General features: G+C 61.8%; 1 protein-coding gene across 3 annotated transcripts; it reads right to left on the bottom strand.

The window, feature by feature from the left end:
- Positions 1–888: 888 nt before the first annotated feature.
- On the bottom strand, positions 889–11,743 carry Plin4 (perilipin 4). Of its 3 annotated transcripts, XM_077796620.1 has the most exons (8): positions 11,639–11,735; positions 11,498–11,565; positions 10,986–11,133; positions 10,155–10,231; positions 4,067–8,009; positions 3,789–3,976; positions 2,623–2,709; positions 889–2,550 (listed from the first exon to the last, which is right to left on the bottom strand). In XM_077796620.1, exons 2-8 carry the CDS (start codon positions 11,546–11,548, stop codon positions 2,221–2,223), a joined length of 4,824 nt encoding a protein of 1,607 aa, XP_077652746.1. In that variant the 5' UTR covers positions 11,549–11,565; positions 11,639–11,735; the 3' UTR covers positions 889–2,220. The 3 variants fall into 3 exon arrangements, with proteins under 3 accessions (XP_077652746.1, XP_077652744.1, XP_077652745.1); XM_077796618.1 differs by having other exon boundaries at positions 10,155–10,216; positions 11,498–11,743; XM_077796619.1 differs by lacking the exon at positions 10,986–11,133 and having other exon boundaries at positions 10,155–10,216; positions 11,639–11,653.
- Positions 11,744–12,726: the final 983 nt, after the last annotated feature.

The raw sequence follows: 12,726 nt of genomic DNA, 5'->3' as shown, positions 1-12,726 counted from the left end.
CCTGAATGTCCCAGCTTATGTGCCCTGACTCTAGTGTGTCTGTCGCCCCTAGGCTGTAGGAGGCATTGGTGCCTAGAGGGGTGCTGCAGTTGTCTCCTCTGTTGAGCTTTTACCCCACATGAGCCTTGGTGTGGGCCTCCCCGCTCGTGCCAACTGCGTTGCCAGCTCCTCTGAGCTTGGCATGTGGCCTTCCTCACGGGTGCAAGAGGGTGACCCCACCTCATGACTCTGCTGTATGGACATCTATTACTCGGTAGTTCTTTTAACAGTGGCTTCTAGTGTTTGTCCCCTGCCTGTGATGACCAAGTTCCCCTATCCAGATGGGAAGTAGGTATGGTCTGCAGGGAGGAACTCCTGAGCCTCAGACCCAGGTTTGGTTTGGATGGACCTGATGTCCTGGCCCCGCCGTCTAGTGACTGCATGTGGCACAGACAGAAGGAGCCTTGGCAGAGCTGGCTGGGCACTCAAGAGTAGCCCTGTCATCTGAGGCACAGCTTCTCCAGCTTAGAGCTAAGCTGATGTGACCTGGTCCTGCACTACTCCAGGCATCCACCGTGACCCTTGAGCGAAGCAGCTCACCCATCCTGCACCTGCTGGAGCTCAAAGGACCTGGGTCCTTTTCTGAGAAGATGGTGCTTAAAAAAGAGATGCAAGTTTCGATGTAGCGTGGTCATCACTGTGCTACAGGGTTCTGGGAAGGGCGGCCGAGCAGGTCTCTGGTCGCTGGCTTTCCATCAGGCAGCTGCTCCCCGCTGTAGCAGTGAGTGGGGCCCAGCAGCAAGGAAGCTCCTGGCTCATGGACACCCTGAGTGTCCCCATCTCTGGGCACTCGGGGCAAGGAGAGGAGAGGGTTAGAACTGGAAAGCAGGCTGGTTGGTCACCTGTCAGTTTTTCTGATCAATGCAGCTCCAATGTCCTCATCCCCCTCTCAGGGTCCCCCTGAAGATCAAGGGGAGTATGGCTAGGGAAGAAGGGGTCTCCATAGTTATCACCCAGGCAGGCCTTGGCCTAATCCAGATCTCAAAGCATGCTGAGCAGGCTCTGTCAGGCTCCATCCCCTCTGCCTCCTCAAGGACCAGAGGACTGTGGGTAAGTGGCCAGAGACAGGAAGTAGCTTGGTTTGTCACTTCCCTCACCCAACAGCCAAGCCAGTGCAGAGCTCTGGAGGTGACTCTGCTGGCTGGCAGCAGCTTTGTCCTCAGAAAGCCCTTTCTCAGCCTCACTGGCTGCTAGCAGAGGTGACGAGCGTCTGCCTCAGAGTGGCCGTGGTATTCTAACACAATTCTGCAACGAGGGAGCAAGGTTCTCAAGACACCTTACGTATGAGGTATGGGGGTGCACCTGTCACCTAGGTAGGAGGCTGAGGCAGGAAGATCTTAAGTTCAAGGCCATCCAGGACAACTTAGCAAGACCCTATCTCAAAATAAAAGGACTGTGAGCGGAGCTTAGCGGTGGGGCACTTCTCTGGCATGTGGGAGGTCTTGGGTTCCATACCTAGTACTGGGTTGGGGGGACCATATGGGTCGGGTATGGTGGCCACACCTGTAATCCCAGCAGCTCAGGAGGCTGAGGCAGGAGGATCATAGGTTCAAAGCCAGCGCCAGCCTCTGCAAGTTAGTGAGGCCCTAAGCAACTCAGTGAGACCCTGTCTCTAAATAAAATATAAAAAAGAGGCTGGGGATGTGGCTCAGTGGTTAAGTGTCCCTTGGTTCAATGGTTCAATCCCTGGTACCAAATGAGAAAAAAAGACAGTGTGGTTTCTCAGGGCTTTGGGATTGCTTTCAGAGCCAGGTGGTCGTGGGAGTCACCCGTAAGACAATAGCGGTGGAGCCACATTGAGGGCCTAGAAGAGCCCCCTAAAGATAAGGAGTCTGCAGTGGGGCAAGTGGGGCGCACCTTACACTGGGCGCGTTTCCATTCTCCTAATTGACGTGCTCACTGGAGGGCTTCAGGCGGGGCCCTGGTCAGCGGTCTGAGCGAGCCCAGCTCCTAAGTCAGGAGAGGGGAGAAAGCAGTGGGGACACAGGCCTAGGCCCTGGAGCATGGTGGCTGAACTCAGATAGTCACGTGCCCTATGGCTCCTGTTTCGGCCAGCTCTAGCCTGCAGGGCCCAGGGCTCTGAGGGACCAGTGCTGGATTGGGGGCCAGGAGGAGGCTCTGAGCGTGGCTCCCTGGGCAGTGCAAGCAGTAGAAGACGCCTGCGCTCTGGTCTGTAGATGCCTATGGCTGCCCACCAGGGGCCAAGGCGAAGGGCCCCACCAGCCAGCCAAGCGGGGGCCTGTGCTGCAGGCCATCCAGCATCTGGTCCAGCCCCTGCCATGCCTGGCTCACTCCTGCTCGGCTCTGGGCCAGGCGCTCGGCTGGCAGCTCCCCAAAGGACCCAGCCGAGGACACGATGCCGTAGAGCTCACAGAGGCTGTGCCGCATCTGCCCGACCTGCTGTTGGAGCCCGGCCGGCAGGCCCTGGAGGCCAGAGGCCAGACTGCTGGAGGCTGTGTGCAGCTGCCTGAGGAGGGTGCACACCCTAGACAGAGCCGCTGTGTCCTGCGCCTGTGGGAGGAAGAAGCACGGTGAGTGGACCCAGGGCCAGCCTGGAGGGGGTCCACCCAGTACCAGACACACCTCTTGGGGACCCAGATCTTCTGCTCCGGCACTCGATCCCCGGTCCAGGCACAGCTGTGCTTGCGGAGCCTTCATGGCCTTCTCAATCTAGAAAGAGATGCACTGGGGACATGATGGTGCCTTGGCCGGGACTGGGGACGTTCATAGGGTGCTGGCCTTAGAGTCTCACAACCAGACCTTCCCCATGGCCTGGCAGGAAGGCCATGAGCAGTGGGCTCCTCTGGGTGGAGGACACAGTCCCATCCCCTGAGGTGCTCAGGTGGACTGCCCGTGGGATCATGGCACGCTCAGCCCAGGACCCTACATGGCTTCCCATCGTCATTCGGGTAAAACCCAAGTCCTCACTAGGCCCATGTGGTCTAGCCTCAGGGACATCTATGGCCTTAACCCCACCAACACCCCATCATTCTCTCTGCAGGGGTCACTCAGGTTCCTATCTGTCCCTGGACCCCTCCCAGCATGCTCTGGCCTCAGGGCCTTGACATGTGCTGCCCACTCAGCCCAGGCATACTCCTCCAGGCTGCCTCTGGGTGAGCCCTCCCTGCGCACTGCGGGAAGTGGCTCTGTCCCTTCCTGTCACTAACTGTCCATCGCTGTCCTTCACTGGATGTTTCTTACCTCACTGTTGGTCGCTGTGTCCCCAGCACATACACCCGGCCCTCCCAGGACCCGTCGTCCTGTCCCACACAGGGCCTTCCCTCCAGCCTTCCCTGCAGTGAGACTGAGCCTGCTGCTCCTGCAGAAGCCTCCAGGGACAAAGCCAGTCTCAGGATTCCGTCCCCAGCTGCGCAGCACCCTGCTTTCCTCCTGTCGTCACCAGGGCCTTCTGTCCTCACCCACACACCTTTGGGTGCTCCACGTTTGCAGTATACCCCGAGCCCAGCTGCTCCAGCTGTACCAGCCTGTGGCACCCCTCCCAGCTTCCCACTGCACCACTGTGCCCAGCTCCTGGCACGTGCCCACCCAGGTTGCTATCCTGCTGTCTCTGTCCTCTCCAGGCTTTCACACTACCGTCTTGTTGGCCAGAACATGCCTCAGAGGGCCACCCCACCACCTGCTCTCTGCACAGCATGGCCTGGGCCTAGTGCTGAGGCCCCGTGGATGCCTTGGCACAGGGGCATTTGAAGGGTCTGGGGGTAGGGGGCCCGGGAGGGGGAGTCTCTTACCACCTGGAAGGAGTCCTGGAGCTGAGCCAGTGTGTCCCTGGCTTGGAACTGGTTGTGCTGCAGATGGCTCAAGGCATGTTCAAAAGCCCGCTGGCGGAAGCCCGGGGCCAGGTCACCGAGGCGGACAAAGTAGCTTCCCTGGTCTGCTGAGAGCACCCGGGGCCCCGGCCTGGAGGCCGCCAGCTGAGCTGGAGGGGAAGAAGCCTTCAGCCCAGGCTGCCCTGCAGGGTGGCTGGGCGCCCAGGGCAGGGAGACTGCCCTCCCGCGGCCCCACTCACCTTGCTCCTCGGAGCTCATGGGGTGGAAGATCTCCCCCAGCCCCTCCAGCTCGTCTCGAAGCGTGGCGAAGCCAGTGGTTCCTTGGCACACAGCCGAGGCCCTCTGCTGCCCTGCCGCCTCGCTCAGGGCCCCTTGGGTGAGGTGGGCGACATCAGGCGCCAGGGCCGTGGTGACACCTGTGGCTTCCCCAGCAGGCTCCCAGCCAGCTCCAGGGGGGTCTGGGAGGATGAAGACCCTGGAGGACAGGGCCTCTGGGGGGGTCAGAGCGGTCTGCTGGCCACCTGGGTCTGTAGCGCTGTAGCTAACAGGTCCACTCCAGCCCTCGGCCTGGGCCCCAGGACACCAGCTTCGGCTACTGCTGAGACTGGTGTGGGCGGCACCCAAGGCCGCATTCCCCGCCCTGGCCAGCCCAGCAGGACCAGCTTCCGCAGTGCTGGTCAGTGCAGTGGTGCTGGGGTCCAGGGCCCCCTGCAAGGCTCCTTGGGCCAGGCTTACCACATGGGTGACCTCACCACAGATGGTGTCCTTGGTGCCGGGCAGCACGGTCTTGGTGGTGTCCACGCCTATCTGGACGGCCCCCTTAGCCACTTTTGCAGCCCCACTGAGCCCAGTGGACACAGTGTCCTTTGCACCCATGACCACAGACTTTGTGGTGTCCAGGCCCCCCTGGACAGCTCCTTTGGCCATGTTCACAGCACTAGTCACCCCACTGCAGACGGTGTCCTTGGTGTCCGACAGCACGGTCTTGGTGGTGTCCAGGCCCCCCTGGACTACGCCTTTGGCCACATCCATCACCCCTGTCACCCCACTACAAACAGTGTCCTTGGTGCCCCTCAGCACGTTCTTGGTGGTGTCCATGCCGGTCTGGACAGTTCCTTTGGCCACATTCACTGCCCCAGTGACCCCAGTGGACACTGTGTCCTTGGTGCCCGTCAGCACGGCCTTGCTGGTGTCCAGGCCCCCCTGGACTACCCCTTTGGCCACATTCACGGCACCCGTCACTCCGCTACATACAGTGTCCTTGGTGCCCGTCAGCACGGTCTTGGTGGTGTCCAGGCCGCTCTGGACAGTTCCTTTGGCCACATTCACTGCCCCGGTGAGTCCAGATGTCACTGTATTTTTGGTGCCTGTCAGGACAGCTTTTGACGTGTCCAGGCCTCCCTGGACAGCTCCTTTGGCCACGTTCACTGCCCCCATGACCCCAGTGGACACTGTGTCCTTGGTGCCAGTCAGCACGGTCTTGCTGGTGTCCAGTCCAGTCTGGACAGCCCCCTTGGCCACGTTGACTGCTCCTGTGAGCCCCGCAGACACAGTGTCTTTGGTGCCCAGGACCACAGACTTTGTGGTGTCCATGCCCCCCTGGACAGCTCCTTTGGCCACATTCATGGCCCCAGTGACTCCACCACAAACGGTGTCCTTGGTGCCCGTCAGCACGGTCTTGGTGGTGTCCATGCCAGTCTGGACAGTTCCTTTGGCCACATTCACTGCCCCCATGAGCCCAGTGGACACTGTGTCCTTGGTGCCAGTCAGCACGGTCTTGCTGGTGTCCAGGCCGGTCTGGACGGCCCCCTTGGCCACGTTGACTGCTCCTGTGAGCCCCGCGGACACAGTGTCTTTGGTGCCCAGGACCACAGACTTTGTGGTGTCCACGCCCCCCTGGACAGCTCCTTTGGCCACGTTCATGGCCCCCGTCACCCCACTGCAGACAGTGTCCTTGGTGCCTGTCAGCACATTCTTGGTGGTGTCCATGCCGGTCTGGACAGTTCCTTTGGCCACATTCACTGCCCCCATGAGCCCAGTGGACACTGTGTCCTTGGTGCCCGTCAGCACGGTCTTGGTGGTGTCCAGGCCCCCCTGGACAGTTCCTTTGGCCACATTCAAGGCTCCGGTGAGTCCAGATGTCACTGTATTTTGGGTGCCTGTGAGGACAGCTTTTGTTGTGTCCAGGCCCCCCTGGACAGCTCCTTTGGCCACATTCATGGCCCCAGTGACTCCACCACAAACGGTGTCCTTGGTGCCCGTCAGCACGTTCTTGGTGGTGTCCACGCCAGTCTGGACAGTTCCTTTGGCCACATTCACTGCCCCCATGAGCCCAGTGGACACTGTGTCCTTGGTGCCCGTCAGCACGGCCTTGCTGGTGTCCAGGCCCCCCTGGACTACCCCTTTGGCCACATTCATGGCCCCCGTCACCCCGCTACATACAGTGTCCTTGGTGCCTGTCAGCACGGTCTTGGTGGTGTCCAGGCCAGTCTGGACAGTTCCTTTGGCCACATTCACTGCCCCAGTGAGTCCAGATGTCACTGTATTTTTGGTGCCTGTCAGGACAGCTTTTGACGTGTCCAGGCCTCCCTGGACAGCTCCTTTGGCCACATTCACTGCCCCCATGACCCCAGTGGACACTGTGTCCTTGGTGCCAGTCAGCACGGCCTTGCTGGTGTCCAGTCCGGTCTGGACGGCCCCCTTGGCCACGTTGACTGCTCCTGTGAGCCCCGCGGACACAGTGTCTTTGGTGCCCAGGACCACAGACTTTGTGGTGTCCACGCCCCCCTGGACAGCTCCTTTGGCCACGTTCACGGCGCTAGTCACCCCACTGCAGACAGTGTCCTTGGTGCCTGTGGCGATATTCTGGGTCGTGCTCAATCCAGTTTCTATGGCCCCTTTGGCCACGTTCATAGAGCCCATGACCCCTGTGGACACTGCGTTTTGGGTGCCTGTGAGGACAGCTTTTGACGTGTCCAGGCCCCCTTGGACAGCTCCTTTGGCCACATTCACGGCCCCCATGAGCCCAGTGGACACTGTGTCCTTGGTGCCCGTCAGCACGGTCTTGGTGGTGTCCAGGCCCCCCTGGACAGTTCCTTTGGCCACATTCAAGGCTCCGGTGAGTCCACCACAAACGGTGTCCTTGGTGCCCGTCAGCACGTTCTTGGTGGTGTCCATGCCGGTCTGGACAGTTCCTTTGGCCACATTCACTGCCCCCATGAGCCCAGTGGTTACTGCATCCTTGGTGCCAGTCAGCACGGCCTTGCTGGTGTCCAGTCCAGTCTGGATGGCCCCCTTGGCCACGTTGACTGTTCCTGTGAGCCCCGCGGAAACAGTGTCTTTGGTGCCCAGGACCACAGACTTTGTGGTGTCCACGCCCCCCTGGACAGCTCCTTTGGCCACGTTCATGGCCCCCGTCACCCCGCTGCAGACAGTGTCCTTGGTGCCGGTCAACACGTTCTTGGTGGTGTCCATGCCGGTCTGGACAGTTCCTTTGGCCACATTCACTGCCCCCATGAGCCCAGTGGACACTGTGTCCTTGGTGCCCGTCAGCACGGTCTTGGTGGTGTCCAGGCCAGTCTGGACAGTTCCTTTGGCCACATTCACTGCCCCCATGAGCCCAGTGGACACTGTGTCCTTGGTGCCCGTCAGCACGGTCTTGGTGGTGTCCAGGCCAGTCTGGACAGTTCCTTTGGCCACATTCACTGCTCCAGTGAGTCCAGATGTCACTGTATTTTTGGTGCCTGTGAGGACAGCTTTTGACGTGTCCAGGCCTCCCTGGACAGCTCCTTTGGCCACGTTCATGGCCCCCGTCGCCCCGCTACATACAGTGTCCTTGGTGCCCATCAGCACGGTCTTGGTGGTGTCCATGCCAGTCTGGACAGTCCCTTTGGCCACATTCACTGCTCCAGTGAGCCCACTGGTCACTGTGTCCTTGGTGCCAATGACCACGGCCTTTGAAGTGTCCAGGCCTCCCTGGATAGCCCCTTTGGCCATGTCTACTGCCCCCATGACCCCGCTGGAGAGCACCTCTTTGGTGCCCGTGAGTGCTGACTGCGTGGTGTCCAGGCCTCCCTGGACCACGCCCTTAGCTGCATCCATCACACTGGCCACTCCAGAGGAGATGGCCCCCTTGGTCCTGGTCACCTGGGAGCATGCCAGGGCTTTGGCCTCTAACATCGGCTGAAAAGAAAGAACACAAGTGGTCAGCAGAGTGGGGGTGCTGCACCCTGGAGCTCACGTCCTCCCTTGGCAGCAGGCCCTGCGGCGGCTGCAATCACCAGAGCCCTGCTCCCTGAAAACACTGCCCCGTCCCACCAGACACACCGGCACCTTTGTCAGCCACGTTGGCCCCGGTGTCCCAGGGCAGGCTCGTGAGCCCGGTGTCACAGTGCGCCCAAAGGTCTTTTCCAGTTATTCCCAACGCCCCATTCAGTAGAGTCCCCATTGGTGGCTCTCGCATACTCGCCAGGGTCCCAGGCCTCAGGCTCGGCCATGTCACGAAGGTCCCTGTGCTGTGGTCACCTGTTGTATTCTCTGGCAGATTTCAAGCCTGGCTTCCCAGCAGCAGTTTGGTTTGGGGGATTTTGTTTGTTTGTTTTTTTGGTATCAGGGATTGAACTCAGGGGCTCTCAACCACTGAGCCTCATCCCCAGACCTTTTTGTATTTTATTTAGAGACAGGGTCTCACTGAGTTGCTGAGGCTGGCTTTGAACTCGTGATCCTCCTGCCTCAGCCTCCTGAGTCGCTGGGATTACAGGTGTGTGGCACTGCGCCTGGCGGCAGATTGCTTTTTGAAAATTGAACAAACTCGAGTTAAAAGAAGCAAATCAAGATTTAGAAAAGTAATAGCCAGAGTAGAGGCACTGTTGGGTTGGAGATGAAAGTCTCGGTGACCTGAATCAGTTTTGGCCTCCAGAAGGGCAGATTTCCGTAGGCTCCCCAGGACACTGGGTGGCAGGCTGGTGCTCACCACCTTCAGGAGATACTATAATCGTGTGCCCACTCCCCACCCCCACCCCCAGTACCGGGGACTGAATTCCAGGGCCCTCGACCACTGAGCCCCATCCCCACTCCTTTTGGCATTTTTAGAGACAGGGTCTCAGTGAGTTGCTTAGTGCCTGGCTTTTGCTGAGGCTGCCTTTGAACTCCCAATCCTCCTGCCTCAGCCTCCTGAGCTGCTGGGATGACAGGTGTGTGCCACCGCACCTAGCCCAAGCATGCGCTTTTTAATTCAACAGGTCTCAACTGGGGAGGTCCTGCCTCCTGGGACACTTGTGCTGGCCTGGCGGGGATGGAGGCCAGGGATCCTGCTCAGCACCCTGCCAGGCCAAGACGGCTGCACTGCAGGGAAGGAGCTGGCCCCGGTTTCCATGGTTACTAGGCTGGAGAAGCTGACATTCTCTTCTCCACACTTGGCTCTGCCCACAGTTAGCTCAGGTGCCCACCTTGGCTCTGAAACAACTGGATTTGAGTCCAGCTCTCTCCTGACCTGAGACAAGCCACACACAGTCCTTCTCTGAGCCCGAAAAATGGTGATTACAATGGCATCTCCTCCAGGAATGGTGCAGGAGATGATTCGGGGCACCTTAACCCTTGGAACACAGTAGGTGCTCAATTGATGCAGAGGGATGTGGCCTCTGCTGGTGAGTGTATATTTTGTTTGTTTTTGGTGCCAGAGAATGAACCCAGGGCCACTCTGAACTGGCGATCCTCCTGCCTCAACCTCCCAAGCCACTGGGATTACAGGTGTGGCCCCATGCCCGGCTGCCAGGTGTGTTTGGACTGGGGCTCAGGAGCCTTCAGGGGTGAGCCCAGCACTTCTTGGCCCTCTGAGGTCCCCGGGTCTGGCAGATGAGCAGAGCGGGGAGTCATGGACAGCTCTAGACTGGGGACCTGTGCGGGGGAGATTGGTGCCAGGGCTTTGCTGTCCTGCTGTGACTTTCAGCTTAGCCAGGCCTCAGGGACTCTGGTACCACAGTGGACCCCCTTTCTGGCATGGGTTATTGAGCTTGTGACTGCCAAAGGTCCAGACCTCGGCCTGCCACACCCTGCTGTGTGACCTGCGGGTGGCTCAGCACCTCTGTGCTGCCTTCCCTGAGGGGCGGTGGAGGACTCGGCCTGGTGAGCACAGAGCATGGTGCTGTTTGGCTGCAGGCCGGGTGGAGCCCGTGCCCGTTCCACAGCGTGGAGACAGCCCGGGGGGCGGGGTCCACGCAGATCCCCCAGCAGGACCCGCAGGGCCGTGCCTGCCTCCTCCCCGTCCTAGGTGGCAGGAATGGGACACCCAGAAGAGGCCCCAAGGCTTCAGCCGCCCGCCCCTCTCACCTTTTCTGGAGGCTGCGGCAGTCCCTCTGTACCCCTGGGCACCTGTGATGGCTCCGTGGCCACTGCGGGGACAGAAGCTGTCAGGGAGGGTGTGGGACGCCGTTGGGATCAGCTGCCCTGGAGCCTGTTGCATAATTTCCCAGCACAGCCCAAAAGGTCAGGAGTGTCCCAGCCATCCGGCCAGGGACAGCAGGAGGTGACATCAAGGGTCCAGCCAGGCTCAGCCACTCACCCCTGCAGGGTCTCCCTGCCCCCTGCAGCGCACTGCCCTGGAGCAGGACTCGGTGGGGTCCTCAGCTGGCCCCAGCCCAGCCCCGGGCTACACAGCCCTGGCCTCCCCTGCCCCGCCCCTGGCAGCTGCCAGCCGTCTGTTGGCCAAGGTATGTGAGGCACAAGTCAGCTGCCCGGGGCCCCGGGCCCAGAGCGAGGCCCAGCCCTGGTGGCCGCCCCAGCCCTGGGTTCCCTCAGCAGCTGCTCTGCGTGTCCTGGGCCTGCCCGGGGTGTCCCAGCTGACTCTTCGGACAAGGAGACCCAGGCTGTGTGGCCCCAGGGAAGCTGCTGCCCTCTCTGGAGCCAGGATCGCAGTCCTCCAGGAGCTCTGATGGGCAGAGCCCCCGGCCTTTCCCACAGGACACCAGCAGCCGGGTGGGAGCCCAGAGCGTGGGGCCTGCGAGAGCGTGCTGTCCCCACGCCGTCTGTGCCCCCACGGCCAGCTCGCTTCCCGGCCTCACGCCTGTCAGGCCGCCTGTGGGGTCTGGGACGCAGCTGTGCCTTTGGGGGCTCCCTCTGCCTGGGCCCACTCAGACCCCCACCCCACCACCGTCCACTCACCCTGGGCCTGAGGCTGGGTGGCCTCAGGGGCAGGGGCGCCTGTGGTGCTGGCTGCTGGCCGGCTCTGTCTGCCGGAGCCCTGGGCGCTGGCCACCAGGTTGCGGGCGGAACTGAAGCCAGGCAGGGACCCGAAGAAGCTGCTCAGGGTCTGCGGGGTGGGGCAGCGTGAGCTCGGCCGCCCAGGGACCCCCGGGCGGCCCCCCGGCCCCACCCCGCCTTTGCAACAGTGACCTTGGACGTCTGCGCAGCAGCGGGCAGACACAGCCTGCCCCGTGGACAGAAGGGACTTGGCCACCGGAATGCCAAGGCCACTGCTTGCTGCTGCCCTTGCACAGACGGGAAACTGAGGCCGGTGGGGCGGGGCTCACCTGGGTCACGCCATGGGGAAGGCATTGGAGGCTGTGACGCCCTCAGGCTTCTCCAGCCCTCCCGCCCCACGGGGGCCTTGCCCGGAGCCGAGGACACCTTGGAGGCTGGAGTCCCCAGGCCAGGCAGGATGTGCCCCCCCTTACCTTGCCCTTGGACTTGGGGGGGTCCTGTCTCCCTTCCTCTGCAGCAGACATGGTGACGGTCTCCACAGCTAGAAGGACAGAGAAGGAGCGGGAATGGGGTCCTCGTGGCCCTGCTGAGTGGTCCGGCAGCTCTGCACCCACCTGCAGCCCGGGTCACGGCGCAGGAGGCGGCCGACCTAAGTGCGCCAGGCTCCCACGGGGTGACAGGCTGCAGCTGGCAGCTGCCTGAGCTCCCTGTTCCCAGGCCTTATAGGGTCTGGGGCGGGTGCTGCCGGGCCAGCAGAGGCAGGCGGCCAGTGGGACTGGGGGGGCAGTCACATGCCTGCCTGTGGGCCCAGCGTGGGCTCAGGGCCCAGCACCTTTCCCCTGCTCTCAGCACAGGCTGGTGACTGTGCCGACGCCCCCCGCCCGCACCAGGCCAAGCGCCTCAGGGGCCGCTAGGCTCCCCACCCAGGCCCCAGGGAACCCCTTGCCTGCCCTCTGCCTCCATTTCCACCCACCAGATGGACACAGCTCAGGTCCTGCCCCCCCCCCCCATGCCTTAGCTAGCTACCATCTTGGTGCCTTGGCTTCCCCCACCCCCGGCACCCCACTGTGCCCGCAGGTGCCCGGCCCCCCCCCCCCCCCCCCCCCCGCGCTCCCCTGCTGCAGCCACACAGGCGCCTTGCCATGAACTCGGCACACCAGGTGTGGCCCTGCCCCAGGGCCCTTGCACAGCTGTGCCCTCTGCTGGTGCACCTTCCCCAGACACCCACTAGGCTGCCTCCATCCCGCCCCTCTGCCAGGCCTGTTTTGTCTCCCCTCGAGTCCAGCACCTAGAACAGTGCCTGGCAGACGTGTGACACTTGGGAAACTTTGAGGCCCATCAGGCTGGTGCTGAGCAGGAAGCAGGGTCACACCTGTGACCTCTCCGCCCCAGTGCTCGCCCCCCACGAGCACTCGCTTAGCAAGAGCAGGGGTGTCCTGACAAGGGAAGGGACATGTCTCTTTCTAGAAAGGACTTGGGTCAAAATACAGACCAAGATGGAGCAGAGCAGAGCTGGAGGTGCCCGAGGAGCTGGCTGGGCCTCCTGGGAGCCTCCCAGGAGGAGGCCACAGGGCCAGGAAGTGACAGAGAGGATTTGGACAGTCTCGGGTCCCACGCCAAGTGGGCTACGGGTGGACCAAGGGGGCCAGCAAAGCAGAGCGCTAACACTCGCCCTCCCTGGGTGTCCCCTGCCCACTGCTGG

The sequence above is a fragment of the Urocitellus parryii genome, chromosome 3 (assembly GCF_045843805.1).
Source record: "Urocitellus parryii isolate mUroPar1 chromosome 3, mUroPar1.hap1, whole genome shotgun sequence".
Taxonomy (NCBI): Eukaryota; Metazoa; Chordata; class Mammalia; order Rodentia; family Sciuridae; genus Urocitellus; species Urocitellus parryii.
This window is presented reverse-complemented; position numbering and strand designations above follow the sequence as displayed.

What these genes read in the sequence shown, in the direction of transcription:
- Plin4 (XM_077796620.1), bottom strand. Translation starts at nt 11,548, where the DNA reads ATGTCTGCTGCAGAGGAAGGGAGACAGGACCCCCCCAAGTCCAAGGGC. An exon ending in CATGAGCTCCGAGGAGCAAG is followed by an intron (nt 3,977 to 4,066) that starts GTGAGTGGGGCC and finishes CTTCCCCTCCAG; the next exon opens with CTCAGCTGGCGGCCTCCAGG. An exon ending in TCCAGGACTCCTTCCAGGTG is followed by an intron (nt 2,710 to 3,788) that starts GTAAGAGACTCC and finishes ATCTCTTTCTAG; the next exon opens with ATTGAGAAGGCCATGAAGGC.